Genomic DNA, 24417 nt, shown 5'->3' with positions numbered 1-24417 from the left:
ATTCCTACTATGGCTCATTCACAAAGTTCAATATTATAGACTTTCACTTTCAGCTCAACGGGTTAATTTTATGGAAGAGAATTGGATAGAAATCTGCAAGTACCCGAGATTGGAATAAAAGATTTAAAGAGTACAGTAGGAGGTCAGCGAAATTATATACGGTAACTCTAATTTTTCCACCCACATATTTGTTAAACATGCAAAACCGCCCCCCCCCCCCCCCCCCCCAACCGAATTTTTCATTTGAATTTCTCACATCGGAATTGATTAGGGGTGCAAATCGTCAAGAATTTGGTATTTGAAAGGTGCAAATTACCAAAAACGTACAAATGAAGTATAACAATAACATGCCAATTTCCCACATTATCTTCAGCAATGTTTTTGGTCTTCAAGTACGTTCCAATATTCCTTTTGAGGTGGAAGCAGCAAAAACACAGCCCTGAATCTGATTGAGAGTAATGGAAAGAGAAGGAGGACAAGAAGAAACGAAGCAAACCCCGCTTCTCACACCTTACAAAACTCGGGATCTTTCGCCTCTCTCACATACTTCCATAATACGAACATTATGTTGCTACAACTGGACATATGCTTAAATGTTGCACATTTCTCACTTACTTTCTAGTTCATGATTATGATTGCAAATGATGTTGTAGAAATCACCTCGACTACATCACTTATCGCATCCTTTCAGCCATGAGCTAAAGGAGATTGAGTGTGGACTATGAACAGATGCATAGTTTATTTGATTTACAGTCTTTTTTTTTCCTTCTTCAATTTAGTATCAGCTGTTTGATTCTGCAGGTAAGAAAATTGTGTTACGCCTGTATTCATTTTCTGCAGAATTGTTTTGGCTCCTCTTACAAGACAGAGATCATACGACACAATTCCTCAACCCCATGTTATCTTGTATTATTCTCAGAGAACCACCAAAGGTGGTCTGCTAATATCAGAAGCTGCCATGGTATCTGAAACTCCACAGGGGTAAAACTCAAGTTAATTTTCTTCTCCAAATCTTTAACATTTTGCTGTAACGAAGCACACAAATGCATACGTGAATGATGTGATGTATATTTTTCAGCCCTTTTCATTATCGCTATTATTAGAAGGTTCTTCCTGATTGAAGGTTGCCACATATGCCTGGAATATGGAGGAAGGAACAAGTTGAGGCATGGAAACCCATGTAGATGCCGTTCATGATAAAGGTGGTGTTTGACCCTAAAGCTCCTATGTGATTAGGCTTGCCTGTTTGCCTTACAAGAAATCTATTATGCATAGAATTCCGTATCCTTTCCCAAACTCCTTTTAACTCAGTTTCTGGATGCCAGATTTGTGTCCTGATGGATATTATCCAGTTTCTTCTACAGCCAAAGTGCTAGTTGGGGCCGAAAATCAACAATTCAAGCCTCCAAGAAGGCTAACGACAGATGAACTTCCTCATATTGTCAATCACTTTAGGCTAGCTGCCAAACATGCTATGGAAGCCGGTAACTTTGCATATTTGCAATTTGAATAGACTTGCTAACTTTATCTAGCCACATGTACTAACTTTTGTGGGAAACAAAGTTGTTTCCTAGCCTAAATGCTCTGCTCTATTCTCTAAGAGCAGCTACAGTTCTGTCCCTGAGGGGAACGGTGTATCACAACTCCGATATAATATTTACAGATTCATTTCATACCGTTTTTCACTTCTTAGCCTACTGATCACGGCGCCTGAATGATGTTAATGCACGGATTCACAGGTTTTGATGGGGTTGAAATTCATGGAGGCTTTGGCTATTTGATCGACCAGTTCTTGAAAGATCAAGTGAATGACCAAACAGACAGATATGGAGGTTCACTGGAAATCATTGTAGATTCGTTGTGGAAATAGTTGAGGAGGTGATTAGAGTTGAAATGAGACTTTCTCCCTTTTCGAACTGCATGGAAGCAGGAGACTAAGACCCAAAAGCTCTTGGTCTCCACATGGCTGAAGCCTTGAACAAGTAGGGAATCTTGTATTGCCACATGGCTGAACCTAGAGTGTAAAATTATGAAGAAACACAAGAAGCTCATAGTCTTAAGCCGATGAGGATGGCTTTAGAGGCAGTTTCATTGTTAATGGTGGTTACAAAAGGGAAGATGGAAAAAAAGCTATCGATTAGAATCATGCTGATCTTGTGGCGTATGGGCTTTGGTTTATATCAAATCTAGATCTTCCAAAGAGACTTGAACTCAATGCATGTCTGAATAAGTATGAAGGGATACATTTACACATCGATCATGTCGTTGTCTATATAGATTATCCATTTCTGGAGACAAGTTCTTGATTTTATAGTTTAAAGATTGACTTCTTGGAGCTTGTATTTACTACTGTTTGTCATTCAAGCAATAACAGACAAAGAAAATTGTATCATGATATTTCATCATTTAAAAAGAAAAGTGAAGTTAGCCCTGTTCCGCAACAATAGTGAAGCTGAAGATCAAACAGATTTGAGCTTAATGCACTCCCGCACATTCTATCAAGTACACGCACCAACTGAAAGGAGTTTCTTTCGTCAAGTGTTTGTAACCATTAAAAGCACTTGTATCCCTTAAAACATCTCCATTGACAACATTTGTTTCGATTGTTTTAGAGTTCAAAATAAAAGGACAGACAGCAAAACAAGAGTATCACCAACCAAACATAATTTGTTATGTGTGACATAATCAGGACAGCCACCTTTCTCATTATTCAAGAAAAGACATTAATTAATGAATTAATAATGCACTTTCCATATCCTTGGGTCAAAATTAGCATACATATCTTTTGCTATTAGGGCATCGATCTGCCGCCTGCTGAACCCACTACCAACACGGCCATCCCGCCGTCATTATTGACTTCTGCCACTTCAGCTGTACTGTAGAAGTCTTCTCTCTGTAAATACAAGCAAAGTCTCAGTGTGCTGGACGTATCATATCCATTCTATTCGGCTGAACAGCAAGTGAAGCCACAATTGTTTACTTGCTAAAGATGGAAAACAGAGCTCATGAGGAGGGGCAAGAGAAGCAGCAGGTCCCACTTCTCACGCCTTACAAAATGGGAGAGTTTCAGCTTTCTCATAGGTACGCATTATTCATGAATTATCACCAGAACCCGTCTTTTTATCTTTTCTTCTTGAGGATTAGAAATTGTAGATAAAGATTTGTGAGCAATCCCACTTCGCCTACTTGATTGAAAGGTAATTTGCTGTATCATATCATATGTATGTTAGAATAGGTTATGTATATTGCATAATGATTTGAACTTCATTTGACTGTGTTGAGTTTTATCTGTGATTCTTTAGTTAGTGTGGTTATTTACTTGAGTTTTGGATAGTTTGGGCGTTGATTACTGAAAAAATAATCCGACAAATTTGATGGGGATTTCCACTTAGAGTGTTGTTGACTACAAAATGGAGGTTTTATAAAGTAATAGCTCCTCTTTGTTCTCTGACTACGCTCGTTTTCTCATTATAAAGTAGTCATGGAGAATATGGTACCTTTATCATAAAATTATTGTCGATTTATCTAATAATGCATATGTATCTTATTCAGTTGTTCAAAGTCAATGTTGCCGCTCGATTGTACTGATAATTTTCTGAATACTTCATCTGTTTTTCGCAGAATTGTTCTGCCACCAATGACTAGGCAGAGATCTTATGGCAACATTCCTCAGCCACATGCTATATTGTATTACTCCCAAAGAGCAACTCGAGGGGGTTTTATCTTGACCGAAGCCACTGGAGTTTCTGATACTGCACAAGGGTAGGTTGATGGAGTTGCTAGTTCAAGTCTGAATGATGTAAATCTCCAGGAATTATATAAGAGCCATATCCTGTTTTCTCATAGTTCTTTGCTCAAATAACATTTCATCTGCTATTGAAGGTACCCATATACTCCAGGAATCTGGACAAAGGAACAGGTCGAGGCATGGAAACCCATTGTAGATGCAGTTCATGCCAAAGGGGCAATCTTCTTTTGCCAGATTTGGCATGTGGGCAGGGTTTCAAGCACAGGTAGTTCCTTGATTTGTTACTATTAGGAAGATTTGGGTTCTTGCTTAATCATGGTTATTGAACAGCAGTTTTGATCTATTTTACCTTTATATCAAGAATTCTCTGTTTTCACTATCCAATATTTGATGATCTTAACCATAATATTATCAGTGCTGAAACTACTGCAACGACATGAATCCAGTCTCTAGCTTTATCCTGTTGATTATTTAGACCACATAATGAACTTTGTTCATTCACTATTTGGATCAATGACTATTGATTGAACTGCATTTTTCAGTTTTCCAGCCAAATGGGCAGGCTCCAGTATCATGTACAGATAAAGGACTAGCTCCTCAAGTTCGAAATAATGGTGTGGATGTTGTGCAATTTTCTCCTCCACGACGACTGACAACAGACGAAATTCCACAAATTGTCAATGATTTTAGACTTGCTGCAAGAAATGCTATAGAAGCTGGTGGGATATTTTGTTAGAGCTCCTTGTTGGTTGAAAAAAAAAATGAATGGTTGAAGATGTTGATTATCAAGCTTGCTCTGCATTTAGTTCACCGATATGCTCTTTCATTTCAGGTTTTGATGGGGTTGAGATCCACGGATCGTGTGGTTATCTGATAGACCAGTTTTTCAAGGATCAAGTCAATGACCGAACAGATCAATATGGAGGGTCCCTGGAGAACCGCTGTCGATTTGCTCTTGAAATTGCTGAAGCTGTGACTAATGAGGTAGGAGCTTACAGAGTCGGAATGAGGCTTTCTCCTTTTGCAAATTCTAATGAATGCGCTGACTCGAACCCTAAAGCCCTCGGCCTTTACATGGCCGAGGCTTTAAACAAATATGGGCTTCTTTACTGCCACATGGTTGAACCGAGGATGAGAACCGTTCTGGAAATATCAGAATGCCCTCATAGTCTTCTGCCTATGAGAAAGGCATTTAAAGGTACTTTCATTGCTGCTGGTGGTTACAACAGGGAAGATGGTAACAAAGCTATAGCTGAAAACCGTGCTGATCTTATTGCATACGGCCGTCATTTCTTGGCTAATCCAGATTTACCAAAGAGATTTGAGCTGAATGCTCCTCTTAACAAATATAACAGGGAGACCTTTTACATACCTGATCCTGTTGTAGGCTATACTGATTATCCGTTTCTTGAAGAAACTGTATGATTTCAGGGGAGATAGAGTAACAGATGAACTGGAAATGTAAACAAGAAATTCCTATTTTTAGACCCTGTACTTTCTTATCCTGATTTATTAAACAATGAGATGTCCAGAAGAGCTTATATATGGATCTTTTTATTTGTTTGGTTACACCACTGTAATTTATCTGTCGTGGATCTATCAAGTGAACTTTGGGCCAGCGTATTGGCTTTGACAAGAACGATTGTAACTTCAGATGATTGCTATTCTGTGTTAGGCCAGAGAGAGAGAACAAATGGAGGAAGAACCACTAAATCCAACTATTCTAGTTCGGGTTACCACAGAAAGGAATCAGAACACTATAAATCATTATTTTTCTACAGTAAAGTTGGTATGTACAGATGTATTACATGTATCCCCGACCATCTTCTTCGGTATCTTTAGGAACTAAGACATCAAAATCACTGACAGTCCATTCAGCAGTAGCCCCGTTCGGACTAACATATATTTCTGTACCAATATTGATTGAAGACCATACCCGTTTTGCTGGTTTTGTCCCCGGATCCTGCACAGTGGTGATGAAAACAATTACTTATCTCATAGTAGGAGAATAAGATTCTTATCCTAGATAAATGAAACTATCTTGGACCAATGAAAGTACCTGGTAGAAGTACAGCCGACTAGAGAGGGCTCCAGTATCTAGTTCCCAACTTCTTGGATCACCAATCCATCCATCTCCTTTTCTTTCAGGATAGCCATGCACCGCCCACTCTGGATGAGGGATAATTTGCACCAGTTCTTGTGCCTGTGGATTGCTGTACGGATCACAAATGTCGTATGGTTTCTCCAGATATTTGGCATTTCCAGGAGCACAATAGAGATGATAGGCAGAATATGGAAACCGAGACGTGTCATTTCTATGTATCATCTCTCCTGTGGAACTTATGTGATAGGGTGGGCATGACAAGAGTTTATCAGGACGACACCAACTTGTTGTTGCTGGGTTAATAATCATCTCACTGTATCTGGTTACATCTGTTAGAACATCTCCATCACAGGGATCTCCGTTATTTTTCCAACAACTTCCAATATCAAGGAGATAAAACTGGCTGTTGGGACCTCCACCTTGTTTAACATCTAGAGCCAATCTGACCTTGAAGTTTGGAGACTCTGGCAACTGCATAAATTGTATGAACTCTATTATTATCACTAGCACTATTCTCTCATTATCTTGTTATTTTCTTTTCTTGTAACAGACTATCAAAGGTCAAAAAGAAAAAGAAAGGAAAAACTGCAGGATTTAGAGTTTACTGAATGGTCAAGTATTGTTAAAACTTGAGAATATGTTCGATATTCTGCCAAAAGAATTCCAAAACTGATTTAAAAGGAGGGAAGCTGAACTATCTGACAGAACCACACAAACTTATATGTTGACAACCTTATCAGCAAAAAAGAAGTAATTACTTCACGGACCTTTGTCATAATGCCGCGTCCATTGTAGTGGTAACCTCCATTGAACCCATTAGCTGCATCAGCCCTTAGATACAACATAAGCCAAGGATACTTGGATGATGTTGTCAGTTTATGTGATACAATCCAACTGCTTGTGCTGAAATTCTTCTGCCATGTAACCGAGAAAAAGGACTTATCTGCTAAACCAGCACTCAGATTGGCATCAAGGTCATATGTCCCATAATATCCTCCAACCAGAGACACATTGTTATCACTAAAGACAACCATTTTGGATTGATTATGGTACACAAGGGGTTGGTTCATACACCCTTCACCAAAACACGGAAAGCTTCTGTCGGTCACTATTTTCGGAACTTTCTTGCCATTCTCAGGACAGAGTGTAGTATTCTTGTCAAAATTTCCATTTTTTAGCATTATCATCCAAAAGTACCAAGGTTCAACTGAATCAGGCACCTCACAGAGTGATCCAAGAAAAATTTCCTTCTCAGCAGCATAAATATCAGGATCTGTATAAGATCTAAATTTGCCAATAGGGAACTTATCACCAGCCCCCAGTCTGTTGTCTGATTCCTTTACTTTCTGGTGTACTTGGCACTCACTTCCCTTATCAATGAATAAGCCACTCAAACTATCTAATTTACAACATCAGGAAACAAAAATGAAAGAGTGAGTTATCACACAATAATCCAAATCCAAAAGACAACTTGATCTCATAATGTGATGCTATGTGGTAGTCCCCCTCCATCCTTTAGCAAATACAATCCTCCGTAAATCGTATTTGATCCAAATAGATAGCTGACATACTAGATAAGTTCAGTCTAATCGACTGAGCTTACGTGGTTAAATGTAACGGTGTAAATCAATGTATTCTTTTCAAGCACTAGTGTTTTGAGTCTTAGTATTCAGTAAACACAATGTAAAGACTTATATATTCATCAGCAGATTAAAAAGGAGGTAGAAACACTGGACCAGACAGGGCACCGTTGGAACTCTGTTTATGGTTTCAAAAGCTTCACCTATCCAACAATTATTACTCAAATGTGGCATGTCGTACTTCAATCAATTTACATAAGCTAACATTTCAACTTTGGAGTTCTGAGTTCAAGACTCTGCCTACTATCCTAATTATGCATCAATTATTGTCTCATTTCATCAAATGCATTTCTCCATTTTACCATAATCTATTTCTTCATTCAAGAATAATCAAAATATTAACATTTGAACAGAGAAATATAATTGCGGCAAGAAAATGAAATTAAACTGAACCTTCAGTTACAGTTGGGCAGTAAAGATCAGCGCAGTCAGCCATTCTTGGGCTGCCCATGTTTGGCGCTTCCACGCCAACTTCATTGCAGAAATTCCAAGCTTCCAATGCAAATCGTGCATGCGGGCTCTTCATTCCAGGCTCCCCTATCACTGACACATACGAATTTTCTTCTGATAATTGAGTTATTGAAGCTGCTGAATGAGGTTGCTGGCCAGCAACAAGAAGAAGAGGAACAATCTCCCACATAAACAACAGTGACAGCGAGAAGTATCCCATCATCATGTTTCACTGAAAGCCTCACAACACAAGAATGGAGTCAGGATGCGAGTTAGAGAAACACGATTTTCTTCATCTGAAATTCCTAGGAGTACAGTTTGAGTGAGTTTGTAGCGTAGTAGAGTATTATGCTGTTTTTACCAAACACAAACAGAGATTGGGACATAATTAGGATCAGGGGATTGCTTCGAAGCAAATTAAAGGATGGGTCCCATTTCGCCAGGTGCCCGATTTTATGCAATCTGGATACAAGGTGACCTGTCGCTTCACCAGTTACGTAATCCCTTCATTTTTCAAAAATTAGAACGTCAACACAATTTTAAATAATAAATTATAACTGTTAATTAGACCTAATTTAATTCATACATTCCAACTCCACTAAGTGCGTGGGTCCGAACTCCGCTAAGTACATAGCATGTTGTCTGTTGTATAGCAAGAATTAATAAGAATTATTGTACTTGTAATTAATTTATTTTAATTAATAATAGTTCACTCAAAAATAATAAATTATAATCCATATATATATATATAATTATACATTATTAATTCTACGAGTGGCTGCCAACTTGCAGTATCCAATCATGATTTATTAATTATCTAAAATCCCAACCCTCATTGATATGTTGAATCGAATAATTATATTAATGATTAAATGCTATATTTCATTGTTAAGTGATAGAACGTGATATGAAAAGTCATATGATTAAACTATATTTACTGTTAGTAAGTAGTAATGTATAAGATTTAGAAATTAGTTTAGATTGAAGGAGATAATGTAGTTGTTAATTATCAGAATGGTTCCAATGAACAAAGTTTAAAAAAGAATTCAAATATGATATTAGTGATAAAATATCAAGTTATAATTTTAAAGTTATCATTAAAAATATATATTAAATTATAATTAATTTTTATCTTGTCACTATATAATTATTTGTAACAAAAATTATAAAAAATTATCACTTAATACAATTAGTGATATATTTATAGTGACAACTATTATTTATTGTCACGAAATTGTTACTATACATGAGTTACTAATTATATTTAGTGACAACTCTGTGCATAATTTTTTGTCACTAATTCTCTCTACTAATATTCTTTTATAAAATAATAGTAATTTTAAAAATTATGATTATGACAAAATAAATATTTTTGCCACTAAATATATATAATTGGTTAAAATATTAAAATTATCACTTGTTTGTCACTAATCTTGTATTTTTTTGGAGTGATTCAAAAGGAAAATATAGCACGATCCAAACATCCCACAACATGCTCAATGTTTTATTTATCCATTATAAGTTTGAAGAGCAAATCCTAAAGGGCAAGTTACAATTGACTAATTTGAGATTTGATATAATTACGAATACCTCTCATTATTTGAAAAATTACAAATACCCCCTCAAATGAAAAATAATTATGTAGCCCCTAATCAGTGAAATGAACATTACCATTTTATATTTATTGAATTTTTTTAAAAAATAAAAAAAGTATTTAAAAAAATATAAAATAATTTGAGGTTGAGTGAAATAAATAATCTAGAGAGAATCATAGTGTAGGTTGCATTCTGGTTGATGATTTTGAGTAACTTGTGTTGAGTGCAGTTTCCATCAACATTTTATCTGACCTCTCACATGAGACTTAATCAGAGGTTTTAAAATTTTCGAAAATATAATTATTAAGAAAAGAATTTTCTTTCTGCTTTTAAGGTATATATGCTAATTAATATACAGAAAAATTAATTAATTATATGTAGATATATATGATATTAATTAGTTTATTTTGAAGAGAATGGATGCGATGATTTATTGACAAAGTGCAAAGAAAGGAGCGATGAGGACTCACATCCGCAGCCCCACCTTACTACTACACATAAATATATATATATGAAAAATTAAAAGGAATAATCTTTTTTGAACGCCAAGGAATAATTTTCACAAATTCCAGGTATTATAATAATTAATTAGCATCAAATTTGAATGCAACTTGGTTGATGATGATGATGATGATCCCTGCAATTACATTAATTAATTGAATTATAATCAGCTTTCTTTTCTTTTTATTTGGTTGAGAGAGAGAGAGAGTGTGTGGTTTTAGTGAGCATGAGTCTCCCTCCCCCATCACCCACTCAAACATTAAAAACCGTATGAAAAAAGAAGTTGTTGCTCCAACTGGAGATTTCCTCGATCGAATCGAAATGATGATGCGTCCACGTGGATGGAAGATGTACGTGCCAAATGCTGAGAGCTCCTTCCCCCATGCAACCAATGATCAAGATTCATTAGATGGATGGATGGATATCTAGCTAGCTAGCTACCTACCTACCTACCTAGCTGCAGCAACATGGCAATCAAATTAGGGTTTTCTATTGATCAGTACTAGTCTAGTGTGTATACATATACATATATATGTTTGATTTGACAAGATTCTTGGCTTCTAAGTGAAGATGGAAGTGGAGGAGGCTGCACTGCCTCTGCCCTGCCCGCCTTTAATTTCCATTCTTTTGTTTAAAATTAATAGTTGCCCCAATTCAACCACTACTGTTACTTGCTTTTCTTTTTTCTGTAAGGGCTACAAAACGGAAATGCCAGTCATCACACACACAGATATATATATAGTTAATTATTATATAGACCAACACTTAAGTTATTGTACCTCTTCTACGTACCACATAATATATAATCAGCACTACATGTTTTGATGTGTACTACAAGTACATGTGTGTATATTTAATTAAGTAGTACACTTATGAATGTTTTTAACTATATTCCAAGATAATTACAAGTAGCATTATATATGCATGTTTCAACATTAATAAGTGATCATGTTTATATATGTTTGATTTAAATTTTAACCCAAAACATCGATCTGACAGTAAAAACAACTTTCACCTCATGTATAATTTATAAAAATTTGAAATATCGATATTTTTAGAAGACAACTGTTGGTATTTGATTTTGTGATGCAAGTAGTTCATATGGGGAGTGCTTCGAGTGGCTTCTAAGTTACACGTAATGCTTCCCCTTCTCAATTATGCATCTTTTTAGAATAAAATTGTAAAATTTATATGAAGTCAAAATCCACGATAACTCATATAACATATAAAAAACTGATCGATTTGCAAGCTTAATATATAAACTTGATTCTTATCTTGGGTTACTGTTCTACGACTAGACTTGATCATAATCTCATATATAGCACTTTAACGATGTATTATAAAGCTGAGAAAACATGAATTTAGGACCTACTTTGCAAGAGACAGAAAGCAGCAAAATACATATATATATATATAGAGTGATCAATGATGGGAATTAATTAATAAATAAGTAGGTGGTACATTAGGGCAAAAGTTGGTGGAAGAAAAGAAAAAGCAGGGCCAGTATATAACATGGGCAGCTCATTGGTTCAGCAACAGCTTTGAATGCACATGAAAAGCAATTGCTTGCTGACTAGACACTGAATTAATGTCCTACACACCCCCACCCCCACCCACACCCACAGGACAGGAGTACCTGTACCTCGATCGCCTCTCCCTCCATTGTGGATGGATTGGCCGCTTTCCATACTCTAATAGTCCCACTTGGAATGAATGAAATTTCACCAGCCTAGCTCATGCATGTTCCAACCACACATAACACCCATATACCACCAACCAATCAGGCTCCGACACGAGGCTTCTCCAAGGGCATGTTTGTCTTTTTGACTTTGCAAAAGTTGTGTGTTGTCTTTAGGTGGCAAAACTCTCCTAATCTAGGAGCAGCACGCGTCAAAGGTTCATAAGCCATAAAGCTACACACACACACACGCACACAAATATTGGGTGATGATGTGTAAAAGTGGCTTCCAAGTGTGAATATTTTACTCGTTATTTTTGGTGTGGGAAGAGAATCGGCTTCGGGCGGGTGTGTATATATGGTGAGCGAGTTGTGGGAGTGGAAGAAGTAGAGTGTGAGTTTTGTGTTTTAAGTTAGGAGGAGTTTGTGGGAGCGAAAGGCAACAGCCTCGAAGCTAGTTTCAACTAGTGGGAGGTTGTCTGCACACAACAGCAAGAAGAAGAACACCTTCATCATCCATCCATCATTAAACCCTTTCTTCAATTAACTCTAACGAAGTTAGTGATATAGATATACAGAATAATTTCTTTGAGAATATATATATATATAGTTACAGCTATAATTTGTGTGGATGGCTCGTGGAAAGATTCAGATGAAGAGGATTGAGAATCCGGTGCACCGGCAGGTGACCTTCTGCAAGAGGCGTGCTGGCCTCCTCAAGAAGGCTAAGGAGCTCTCCGTGCTGTGCGATGCTGAAATTGGACTTTTCATTTTCTCCGCCCACGGCAAGCTCTATGAACTAGCTACCAAAGGGTCCTCTTTCTCTCTCTCTCTCTCTCACACACACACACACACTCCTACTCTGATATATTTACACATGTACGATGCTCTTGGTATGTGCTTTTACGTATACCGACTATGTCTCGTACACGTTTAAATTCAAACTAGTTGATAAGTGGGCTAGTTATGTGTATCCACACGTTTATATATATATATATGTTTGAAGATGCATATCGTGTATTGTAATTAATTTTGTTTATATATATATGGAAATTAGAAGCATGCAAAGTTTGATTGAGAGGTACATGAAGTGTAGTGGGGAAGTTGCAGCTGATGATCAAGAGGCCAAAGAGAAGCAAATTAACATGGTATGTGAAGAATTTTTGTTGAATTTATATATATATATATATAATGAAAAAGTAATTGTAGATGGAAATTATATGTTTATGTGTATGTGAATATAGTGTAGGGTTGATGAGAAAAAGGTAGCTTTTTTATAAAGTTGGTAGAATCGGGTGCCTTTTGTTGTGATAATAATCTTATTGGTATAAGAATTAAGTAATGAGTGCAAACTAACAAAGCTGCCAACAACTCAGCTATTATTCCTGCTTTTTGGCGACAAAACTCCATGGGCTGCATTTATATGATATGAACTTGCATCAAGAGGCTCTTATATATATATATAATATATTCTGCATGTGAAACCCAAATCCTCTCCTTTTCACTGCTTTTTTGACTTGAAATATCATCTCACATCTGGACAAACCAAGGAAACTATATATGTAGCTCTCACTCACTACCATACATATAACCATTTTATCATGAAATCTCAATTATTATTACTTGCTTTCTTTTGAGCTACTATTCCATTCTATTTCCACAATTATCTGCCTATCTTTTCTATTAATATTTTCTTTTTATTTCGATTTTGGTCAAATTTTTCTACCATTAATAAATTTTGGATTTCTGATCATATCAATTTAATGAATAGTGTAATTAAGTTCTCACTTTTATGTACATACGTTCTCTTAATTTGTCCGAACTCAATTTACCCCCTCCCCCCCAAAAAAAAATTTGTACATGAGTTTTGATAACATAATCGCTAAAAACAATATATGTAAATATTGACAATTTTAATTAATAATGAAATGCAACTTTAATTTTTCACTTAATTAGGACCCCAAGGAAGAGATTAGCATGCTAAAGCTTGAGATTGAGATACTCCAGAAGGGACTCAGGTACTATATATTAACCCCAATTAATACATTTATTTTTTATTTTTTATTGTCGAACGAATTAATTATGATGAAATTAAATAAACTTTTTTTTTTTTTTTTTGTTGATAATCTTGCAAGGTATATATCTGGAGGAGGAGGTGGTGCAATGACTCTGGACGAACTGAATGTCCTGGAGAAACATCTTGAGATATGGATATACCATGTTCGTTCCGCAAAGGTATGCGTACTACCTAGCTATAAACATGCATCATACCCAATTAATTTTTTTTTCATTTTATTACCATTATATATATATAATTAACTTTAAAAATCATTACATATATACAGATGGACATTATGGTTCAAGAAATTCAGCTGCTGAAGAATAAGGTAATTAGCTTAATATGAATTAATTAGACACACATATATACACTGTGTGCATGATATAGAGTATTGAAAAAAATACTATTATTTTTGAATAGGGAGGTATACTCCAAGCAGCAAACAAGCATCTACAAGAGAAGGTACGTAGGGTTAACATGAATTGCAAGGATCGACCTCATATTCATATATGTATGTTTTACTTTTTAAATTTAAATAATGAATATAATTATATATAAATAATTGTGCAGATAGAGGAGCAGTATGGGATGGTTGAAATGGGAGGAATGCTGACTAACATTCAATACCCTGCAGCACTAACAAGTACTAACTTGCGGAGCCTGCAGTACCCGCTAACTATACCAAATGAGACATACGATCAGTTAATTTAGCTACGTCGATATGCTCATTCTTATAGTATATGCACGGGACTTGGACGTCCTGGTCTAGCTATATATTATATGTGGTAATTGTTAATGTAAGAAGATAATAAAAGTGGTGTTGTAGCGTGTGACTCTATACGTCCACGTTTGAATATCAACTAGATCATATATGTGTGGTGGCTTGCAGACATGCATCCTGTGTTTAATTATGCATCTAATTTAGTCTTGTACTCTTGTTAATTACGTCCTAATCTATTCTATTTATAATAATTATTGTTTCTTTCAGTTTGCTCTAGCTAGCGTTACCATCCATATTTATTTCATACATTCATAATCAAATTAATTAATATCCCATCAATTGCAATCTTATTCTACATATTAATCAATGGTGTAACTAAAAATCAAGAATGAAGAGTACTCATGATCATACATTAATTACTAATTAATAATCATAAGAAACAAGTGTATATATATATATATATCAACCTCAAATTAAAACAACTATATATGTTGAAAATTAACTTATAATATGTATGCCTAAAACATGTTATTTTCGACCTAAAATGTTACCTAATTAAAGTCTAAAATCTATATATTCATCGAATGTTGTTTGTAAAAGCTTATATATGTTTCGTGGTAATCAGAGAAAGTTTGGTACATATAACTTTTTATTTAAATCAACTATCCAAATGGTTTAAAAATAAAAGTTGCCATACTCAATTTTTTCAATAAAAAACATATAAGTAGTTAATTTTTAACCTTGTGCAAATACCAGCCCCCTATAAAAGCATCATCAAACATTCGATCGCGTTGGGGCACGTTAGAATTTTAATCCTTTTTTTGGGGTTAATAGCAAGTGGAGTTGAAAAATAAATTAAACTATTCGATATTAAATTAAAATTAATTGATAAAAACTTATTTGAATTTTATCTACTAAACTTAACAAATTAAATTTTATTTGGTAAACTTTCAAATTTGATTCAATTAGTGTAAAAATAATAAAATATAATTAATAATATCAAATTATTCAAATTCAATCATATGCAATCCAATTAAATCTCATCTAAGCTCTTTTGAATCAACAATCAAACCAAATTCAATATATAATTTTTTAAATTTGACAATAATTCAACAATAATATGTTGGACGCAACTTAAATAACAAGTGCTGTGCATTGTAAATGGGCCGTGACTCTAAAATGGATATAATAGCTGGCCCATGTGAAAGAAATCCTGCCCATATGGTATGGACGAGGGTGAGGAGTAGGATTCATACAAAGCAAAGCAGCATATTTGTCCGGAGCTATGATCTATTTTAAGTCTAACACAAAGCCGACTACATCTTTCAATGGATCCCCAAATTGAGTTCCTTGGATAATTGGGTTTTTAGGTTTAGGACACCTTCAATTTATAAAAAATTATCAAATCCCCAACACCCACCCCACACAGAGACGCGCGCGACAATTTGGGGGATAATATCTGCAGGGTTTTGAATATTAGGGTTTAAGTGATTGCTACATTTTCCAACAACACGCCATGTCTTCCACACTGGAAATTGAAGCTCGAGAGTAAGCTTGCCTTCCCATCTAATTTCAGATTATCTATCTGCCAGTATGCTTATATCTAGTTTATTAAAAACTCGGTCTTAAATCAGTGAGCGTACAAAGTTCAAGCTTTTGTAAGATTTAGCGTTTGTTCCCTGTAATTTCTCTGCTCTGAGCTGGTATATTAGTTGGGAGGTACGATTTTGAGGAATGAGTAAATTTCGCGGAATGAAATAGGCTGATGTTTCTATTGTCTTTAGTTTAGTTTTTGAGCTGGCTGCTACAATTATGTTTATTCAGCAAGTGTATATCTCACACTGTAATTTTGTTTTATTTTTTTATTCTTTAGTTTCTCAGCTATTACAATGGTGGAATTATGAGTTTTTCTTATTTCTTTTGGGGCACGAGAAATTGAACTGTGAAACATAAGGCCACCTGCATGTTGAGAAATTTATGATTTCTTTTCATGTTGCTTTTCGTCTATCCCTTGTGGGAATATCTAAAGCTGCATTATTTTCTTTATTTTTTTAATTCTTAGGAAAAGATGTTAATTTTAATTCTGAAGTAGGTCTGGCTTGAAGACCTAAAGGATTGACTGTTTTCCCTCAGTATCCCTTTGCACTATTTTTGCTTTTTTCTCTACTTGAAGGATGTTCCAAGTGTTATGGTTTACTCGTTGGTCAATGACATCCTACTTGCATCTTTCCACCTGGAGTGTTAATATGTTTAATCTTAATGGGATGAGGATCCACTTCAGTTTCTTGATTAACATTCATTTTTATTATTTATTGAAATGTGATCCATCACACTTGAGATATTTTACCTGAAAATCTTGTGTGCACCTACCAGTCTGCCTTTTGGTTTACTCTGCAGTCTTGTTTTTGTCCACTTTTAACATAAGTGTATAGTATATTTGTTTTGACTTATATTGTCTTTCCTTCCGAATCTTTTGATATATTTTTACCCACTGGTATCTTGTCATGCCACTTAGTCGTGAATATAAATTTTTTCATGTGTTTGTTTGCAGCGTGATCAAGATTGTACTTCAATTCTGCAAAGAGAACTCCCTGCATCAAACTTTTCAAACTCTGCAGAATGAGTGCCAGGTTTCGCTAAATACGGTTGACAGCCTTGAAACATTTGTGGCTGATATTAATAGTGGAAGGTGGGATGCAATCTTACCCCAAGTTGCACAACTTAAGCTTCCCCGGAAGAAATTAGAAGACCTATATGAGCAGGTAAGCTTATACCTGAGGATGCCCGTCCAGCTTGGGTCGTTTGTTTCCATGGTCATGAACTCTTGTATTACGCCATCCTCTGCAACTTTAATGTATAACTGTGATATTGTAAATCAAAATGATTGAAAAATTCAGAAGAATGGATAATTCAAATAATTTGCATCATACTGGCATTGCTGAGCTTCTGAGGTAGAAGTCTTATGAGCTTCTTTCTCATTATCCTTTTTTATTTTGGGTCTTCTGTTAGTAGTCCTTGCAATTTGTCACTGTCAATGCCGATGATTGGAACATACATGATCTGCCGGTGAATAAAAGTACATTCGCTCTACCTACTCCTTGTATTGGACAATTGATATCTTGAGCTGAATCTGAATGGAATCTATTTCAATAGTGAATGAATTTCTTGCGATAAGCATCATAAGCAACAGGCTCATCCAACATGAGATTTATTTCAGTTATGTTAGAAATTCTCTTTCAGAATTCTGGACATCAGCTGTGGGCTCCAGTATCTATTTCGTGATAAATTAGACTTTAAAATTAAGTGTATGTTCATTTTTGAAGAAATTTTAAAACGAGAAAACAGGTCACAATCTAGTTGAGTTGACATTGTACCAGAAAGGTTTTTATTTATTTCTTTATTTATTCTGCACGTTTTTTACTCATTTTCTCTGTTTGTGTATAGATTGTTTTAGAAATGATTGAACTTCGGGAGATTGATACCGCACGTGCTATATTAAGACAAACCCAGGTGATGGGAGTCATGAAACAGGAGCAACCGGAGCGGTACTTAAGACTTGAGCATCTACTGGTTCGCACTTACTTTGACCCAAATGAGGTATGAGTGATCACTTTTCATTATCGAGGCTTTCCCAGCTCTATCTTAGCTCTTGGAACTTCACCTAAGCTTATTTCATATACATGCTATTAAAATTTAAATTGTATGTGGGATCATGGATTTTTTCGGAAATTGTATCTCCAGTTACTTTGATAACCCTGCAGAAAAGGTGCAACTCCTTACCATATGTCCATCCTTCAGCTGGCCCTCTTGTGTTATATCTATAATATAAATAGTTTCTTGTTCATCATAATTAACCTTTTAATCATTCAACCACTAGACTAGATGGGCACCTTTGCAATTTATAATCATAATTTTTCATACTTAAATTCGATTATTCTTAATTTTAAAGTTATACCTTGTACATCTTGTGCAGGTGTATCAAGACTCAACAAAGGAGAAAAGACGTGCTCAAATTGCACAAGGTTGGTTGTATATGTCATTCCAAATGTCATGAATACGCTTTTATGGTATATTTTCTCACATGCGTTGTTCAAATATATTTTCAGCTATTGCCGCAGAAGTTTCAGTTGTTCCACCCTCAAGATTAATGGCTTTGATTGGTCAGGCTCTGAAGTGGCAGCAGCATCAAGGTTTCGTATAAAGGCCACATGTGATTTGTTGTTTTGAGATGATTTTATTGGGGCCAACTATAATAAGAGCAAATCATTTAGGATGACTAGTTCTCGACATGGAAACTTATGATCTACATATTTTAAACAATGTTCATCACCACTATTTAGAAACTAATTCATACATAAGATTTTCTGAAGTTTCTACTTTTATTCTGGTCAAATTTACGTGCCTGTTAGACCTGACTTTACGCTTCGTTCCCCAATGTTGCCTTTTCAGGTTTACTTCCACCTGGAACACAATTTGATCTGTTCCGAGGAACAGCTGCTATGAAACAAGATGTAGAAGATATGTACCCAACAACTCTTGGGCACACTATCAAGGTAAATGGTACATTTAACTTGAATTTGGAAAATGGGTTCGCATTCTATTTGTATCTTGGATGTGATTTGTTACTTTACTTTCCAGTTGGATGTAATGTTTATTGATATTTTTATATAGACTCCCACGTTTAGTGGGATATTCAATTTCCTCTTACTAATGCCCTTCCATTCTGTCCCGTGTGTCTGTGGGTGCATGTTTTTTGGTCTGTACTACTGAGCTTTTGTTTTCTCAAGATATCTTATTGACGATTCTGTACTTTTGTATATGCACCATCATCCACTTGTCTTATAATATTGACCAGCATCTTTGAAAATTTAACAATCATGTCAAACTTAGGATGAAAACTGTGAGTTTCTGCTTCTTTAAATCATTATTTCCTTGTGGAAGGAGAATATGTTTCCAGATATCTGTTTTTTTCTTGACCTTTTATCTCCTCTTAGTTCTTCTGTGATCTTACCTTTAGACATTAGATTAACATAGTTTCTCTGTGGTTATTTCTTGCAGTTTGGGAAAAACAGTCATCCAGAGTGTGCTCGTTTCTCTCCAGATGGACAATTCCTCGTTTCTTGTTCAGTTGATGGATTTATTGAGGTTAATCACTGTGAAGTCTCTCATTCTGTAATACTTATGGAGTAGAATTATTGGTTGCTCATTTTAGTGCATTCTAGGTGTGGGATCACATAAGTGGAAAGCTAAAGAAGGATCTCCAATACCAGGCTGATGTGAGTTGCTTGCTATAATACTTTTCTTTTCTTTCAACTTGTTTTCTCGATTGACTTGTTTTTCATCTGTATCAGACTATCATGCGTCCTGGATCTACTCTAGTGTGGTTGAGCATTTATGTTTAATTGGATTGTCCTGTCATTGCTTCTCCCTTTTCTCTTATGTTGTAATTTCCTCATGCAGAGAACGAGATCATTTTCTTTTTTCTTTTGGGGTGGGGGTGGAAGGTGGGGGCTCACAATATTGTTGATTGTGATCATGGTTTATTGCATTGATGCAATGTTATAAACTTTTGGATTGGCGATGCAAATATTGACAACAAATGATTGTTACATTTTTTGCAACTTCATCATCAATTGTCTGGCATCTGTTCTGAGAATAAGAATGTGGCACTAGATTTATTTGCTCTAACTGGTGATAACTTGGCAGGAAACGTTTATGATGCATGATGATGCTGTCCTCTGTGTCGATTTTAGTAGGGACTCTGAGATGATTGCATCTGGATCGCAAGATGGGAAAATCAAGGTAACACTTGTCTGAAGTTTTACTTCTCATGTGAGATCTCTTTTCTGGTTTCGTCATCTGGACTTTTTCCCCAGACACCTAATAGGCAAGAAGGAACAAGTTCAACTTGTTGAACACAGGAAAATAAAACGAAGAAGTTAGGGAGAATGATGGTCGTAGTGATTGATTGTACTTCAATTGCTGCTGTGTTACAGCTGTCTATTTTTGTCATACCTTCTAATACATTGCATGGCATTAAAGAAAATGAATCTAGTAATTTCCTATACCTGGTTATAGGTTTGGCGTATCAGAACTGGTCAGTGCTTGCGCAGGCTGGAGCGCGCACATTCTGAGGGTGTAACTAGCGTCAGCTTTTCTCGAGATGGAACTCAGTTGTTAAGTACATCATTTGACAGCACTGCCAGGTTTGTTGAACTTATGACTACTTACTGTTGAACTGATATATTTTTTCATCTTATTTTTGTGATCCAACTTTTCTCTCTCCTCAAGGCTGACTTCTTCTGAAGAATTAAGAGAGAGTGGAAGTTGGAAAGTTAACTGCTCCTTGAGTTCGGAGGCAGTGCTTCATGCACTCTGTTTTTCTTATTTTCTTTAGAATTCACGGCTTGAAGTCAGGGAAGATGTTGAAGGAGTTCCGTGGCCATGGATCATATGTTAATGATGCCATCTTTACTGCTGATGGTTCTCGTATCATAACTGCATCCAGTGATTGCACGGTGAAGGTAAGTTATTGTAGTGTATCTGTTATTTATTCAGAGCCAATACTTGCAAGCTTTTTGACCTTTCTGTTTGTAATACATGTTATTGTGGCGTTTAGGTTTGGGATGTGAAGACTACGGATTGTCTGCAGACATTTAAGCCTCCACCTCCTCTGAGGGTATTTGTTTTGTTAGCATCTCTTAGTAATTTGAGCTCAAAATGATTATGTGTGACTTCTAACTGATCTCTATCTTATGCTGCAGGGAGGTGATGCATCTGTGAATTCTATTCATCTTTCCCCTAAAAATGCAGATCACATTGTTGTATGCAACAAGACATCATCAATATACATCATGACACTCCAAGGGCAGGTAATCATCATCTGCTTCTATCTTTATTTCTTGCCCCCACTCCTCACCCTGAAAAAGATAAAAATCGAGAATTTTCATCACAGCAAAGAAAAATCCTTCTTTCGAGGCTCCAAGATAAAGAGAAAATTCTTTTGTTACGATTTTTTTTTCAAAAAAATTAGGGGGATTTCCAAGGTAAAATAGCTCCTGACCAATTAGAAACAAAAATAAACAGAAATGTGGTTCATTCTGACCAAAGGAAATAAGGGTATCTTACTCTTTAGCTCATTCTCTTTCGGGAAAGGAAAGAGAAAGCAATATAAGCAGAAGATTGCTACTCTTTCTTGATCAGAAGTGACGAGTGGCTGCTAATTCATGTTTCTTATCACTTCCATCTAGTAGTGATATCGTTATGACTTTCAACTATTCCTTTTGCCAGTAATTTGGTTATGAGGCCTGATGTTGCTTTTTGCTAATCTGCATCTGATTCTATTTGTGAAGGTTGTGAAAAGTTTTTCATCCGGTAAAAGAGAAGGTGGAGATTTTATGGCAGCCTGTGTATCTCCGAAAGGGGAATGGATTTATTGTGTTGGTGAAGACAGGTATAATATAAATCAATTGCTTCTATTTCTGCAGGCTTTATGAAATCCTTTGCCATCACAACTCTATGTGTGTGTATATTTGAATATACACAACCTATCTACATTTGAATGTTAACTGCTCCAGTAGTTGGTTCCTGGTGCATTGCAAAATATGTTTTCTGTTTCTCTGGTTGATGGTTTACATATACTTTTAGGAAATTCACTGCACAAACTAATTGATAGTATACTCCGTACCTGATTATGTCCAAAAGGGTTCTTCAAGATTTATGACATATGCTTGACACTCGTGTAATTTTCTATGTGGCTAACTTGTAAAAATTCAAGGGGCAACCGGGCAAGGCAGTATATTTGCCCGAACCATTGAAATGGAAGAGAACAGATTGGTTTATGTTAAAGAACTTTTGGCATTGCTAGAATAGTTTTCTTATACATGTTAGACGCAACTATAGCTGTAGTTTAATGTATCTGCTTACGAGTCTAAAGGCTCCTGGCCTGGAGATTGCAGTTTCAACTATATCGTTTCAGTTGGCCCCAGACCACCAATTTAAGAAAAGCTCTTGGGAATTTTTTATGTGAATGTGCACTGGTTGCTTTTGTTCTGCAAGTGTTGTCTTGTCTTCTTTAGTAAGAAGGAACTGAAGAGTTGCTGTCATTGTAGGATTAATTAGCTAAAATCTGTTGCAGAGAGTACAGCCCTTTGTCTCTTATTCCCTTTTCTAAGCCCCTCCTGCATGGTCAAAGGCCTAAAAGATTGTCCTGTTCTGTTAGAAACTTTCATCATTATGTTTTTGAAGTGCTAAATTTATCTGAGGAATTTATTAAGCACATTTTGGCATAGTAGAAGCTAAAGAAACCAACATTAAGTAACTTTTGAATTATATCTGATGTTTATCTCAGAGTTGTTGCTAGTATGTTGCTCTAGTTATCTGCTTTTTTCCTTCAAGGGGGCATGATCTATGCTATGCAGTATACTCTTTCCCTCATTTGCCAGGATGTTTTTGACTAATTTCTTCGATTATATGCAGAAATTTATACTGCTTCAGTCATCAATCTGGCAAGCTAGAGCATCTAATGAAGGTAAGATGCTTCATTGAAGCTAAATAAGAAACGCTTTTAACACCGAATTGTATCTTTGTCTCTATTTCCCCATCTTCTATAAGCTTGTTTTGTGACATTGCTTTCTTTACCGGATAAAGTTTGAAAGAGAGTAATGTTTATACGCCCATAATGTTTTCGTTCTTTTTCTTGTTTTTTCCGTGGACAAACAAATATTCTTATGTCTTGACTTCCTGCTGGATCTCCAGACTCCATACCAAGTGAATCACGTTTCTTGAACTGGCAGGTACATGAGAAGGATGTGATTGGTATCGCTCATCATCCCCATATAAACCTCATTGCCACTTATGGTGAAGACTCCACAATGAAATTATGGAAGCCTTAAAACTCTTTCGAAGCATTTGTTGCTTACATAATTTGCATTCATTTAACTGCGTGGAGCAGTTTTGGTTTGTAGATTTATGAATATCTTGTATCCTTTTAGCTAATGTATTTCTTGCATTGGCCATATTCACTCGTCTTTCTTCTTTTTCTCTCCATAGAGTGACTATCTTGGTTGTTTGTAAGATGTATAGCCATCTTTTTTATTGCTTCAGAGTTCTCTTGTAATTTTCAAGTTGATTCAATCTTTATGGCATCATAAATCATAAATGCCTCGCAACTATGTCAACTGTCTCCATACCCCCACGCAAATATATCAAGTGAATAAATGTCCATTGAGCGCCCATTACTACTGCACGGTCTTTGTCTTCTTGGGAACAGTATACGGCCGAAGATTCAGAGCAGCCGCCCAAATCAGCCAATCGCTTCACCACTTTTCTTGGTTTTAATTACAACGGTTGGGACATTGTGTTCATCCATCCTCGGTACCAAGACGCGTTGACCTTAGAACAAGTCAGCTCTCAGCTACACACGCATGGAAGGCTAACATAAATCCTTATTCCCCACTGCGATCATGTACAAATTACATATACGCACCTATGGTTTCGAATCAGTCATCTGGTGTCAGACAAATCAACTAGACAATTAATCAATGTCCAAAAGTGGACGTTATATTTCATGACATTACATAACATTTCAGTTGCCTTTGAAATTAAGCAACCTTAACTAGCAGGCACCAATCTCAGTTAGCAACATTTTTAACTAAAAGGTATGTCTTAGTTGGGGGGACAATAGAATTGTCCTCAATAAGACCCAAAGCCGTTTGAGCAAAGAAACGCGCTACAGAATTACCAGAACGCTTAACCCAACTAAAGTGGCAGGAAATGTCTTAGTGACGGGTTTTGCTCTTTCGAGTTATTTGATGTAAAATGGCTCAAAAATGAGAGCAAGCTAACAGACGTGGTAAACCAACAAAGAAGAAATGTTATATTTTACCCAAGAATACATTTTATCTGAAACCATGTAAATGG

At 35.9% G+C, this 24417-nt stretch overlaps 4 protein-coding genes and 1 pseudogene across 7 annotated transcripts; 4 read left to right on the top strand and 1 right to left on the bottom strand.

The window, feature by feature from the left end:
- The first annotated feature begins 1123 nt into the window (after positions 1-1123).
- LOC105177500 (12-oxophytodienoate reductase 1-like) lies at positions 1124-2433 on the top strand (annotated as a pseudogene). The gene is made up of 2 exons (XR_016063992.1): positions 1124-1484; positions 1740-2433. The product of XR_016063992.1 is annotated as a 12-oxophytodienoate reductase 1-like (transcript).
- A 330-nt stretch (positions 2434-2763) lies between these two features.
- LOC105175272 (putative 12-oxophytodienoate reductase 11) lies at positions 2764-5317 on the top strand. Of its 2 annotated transcripts, none has more exons than XM_011097662.3 (5): positions 2764-3081; positions 3622-3762; positions 3883-4013; positions 4291-4467; positions 4581-5317. In XM_011097662.3, the coding sequence occupies exons 1-5, from the start codon at positions 2990-2992 to the stop codon at positions 5171-5173; spliced, it is 1134 nt and encodes a 377-aa protein (XP_011095964.1). In that variant the 5' UTR covers positions 2764-2989; the 3' UTR covers positions 5174-5317. The 2 variants fall into 2 exon arrangements, with proteins under 2 accessions (XP_011095964.1, XP_011095972.1); XM_011097670.3 differs by having other exon boundaries at positions 3058-3197.
- A 127-nt stretch (positions 5318-5444) lies between these two features.
- LOC105175261 (uncharacterized) lies at positions 5445-8329 on the bottom strand. The gene is made up of 4 exons (XM_011097651.3): positions 7886-8329; positions 6620-7251; positions 5808-6323; positions 5445-5711 (listed from the first exon to the last, which is right to left on the bottom strand). The coding sequence occupies exons 1-4, from the start codon at positions 8166-8168 to the stop codon at positions 5553-5555; spliced, it is 1590 nt and encodes a 529-aa protein (XP_011095953.1). The 5' UTR covers positions 8169-8329; the 3' UTR covers positions 5445-5552.
- A 3751-nt stretch (positions 8330-12080) lies between these two features.
- AGL12 (AGAMOUS-like 12) lies at positions 12081-14762 on the top strand. 2 transcript variants are annotated; one of them, XM_020699382.2, is made up of 7 exons: positions 12081-12529; positions 12774-12864; positions 13673-13734; positions 13852-13951; positions 14062-14103; positions 14200-14237; positions 14346-14484. In XM_020699382.2, exons 1-7 carry the CDS (start codon positions 12348-12350, stop codon positions 14347-14349), a joined length of 519 nt encoding a protein of 172 aa, XP_020555041.1. In that variant the 5' UTR covers positions 12081-12347; the 3' UTR covers positions 14350-14484. The 2 variants fall into 2 exon arrangements, with proteins under 2 accessions (XP_020555041.1, XP_011095942.2); XM_011097640.3 differs by having other exon boundaries at positions 12087-12529; positions 14196-14237; positions 14346-14762.
- A 987-nt stretch (positions 14763-15749) lies between these two features.
- Positions 15750-23600, top strand: SMU1 (transducin family protein / WD-40 repeat family protein). The gene is made up of 16 exons (XM_011097630.3): positions 15750-16044; positions 17048-17258; positions 17941-18093; positions 18470-18518; positions 18603-18686; positions 18946-19049; positions 19555-19641; positions 19719-19772; positions 20203-20298; positions 20575-20702; positions 20894-21020; positions 21116-21175; positions 21261-21368; positions 21849-21949; positions 22975-23026; positions 23292-23600. Exons 1-16 carry the CDS (start codon positions 16013-16015, stop codon positions 23388-23390), a joined length of 1545 nt encoding a protein of 514 aa, XP_011095932.1. The 5' UTR covers positions 15750-16012; the 3' UTR covers positions 23391-23600.
- The last annotated feature ends 817 nt before the right edge of the window (positions 23601-24417 follow it).

This window comes from Sesamum indicum, linkage group LG2, assembly GCF_026168435.1.
Source record: "Sesamum indicum cultivar Baizhima isolate 11 linkage group LG2, ASM2616843v1, whole genome shotgun sequence".
Classification (NCBI taxonomy): Eukaryota; Viridiplantae; Streptophyta; class Magnoliopsida; order Lamiales; family Pedaliaceae; genus Sesamum; species Sesamum indicum.
The sequence above is the reverse complement of the archived record's forward strand: the minus strand, read 5'-3'. Positions and strand labels throughout refer to the sequence as shown.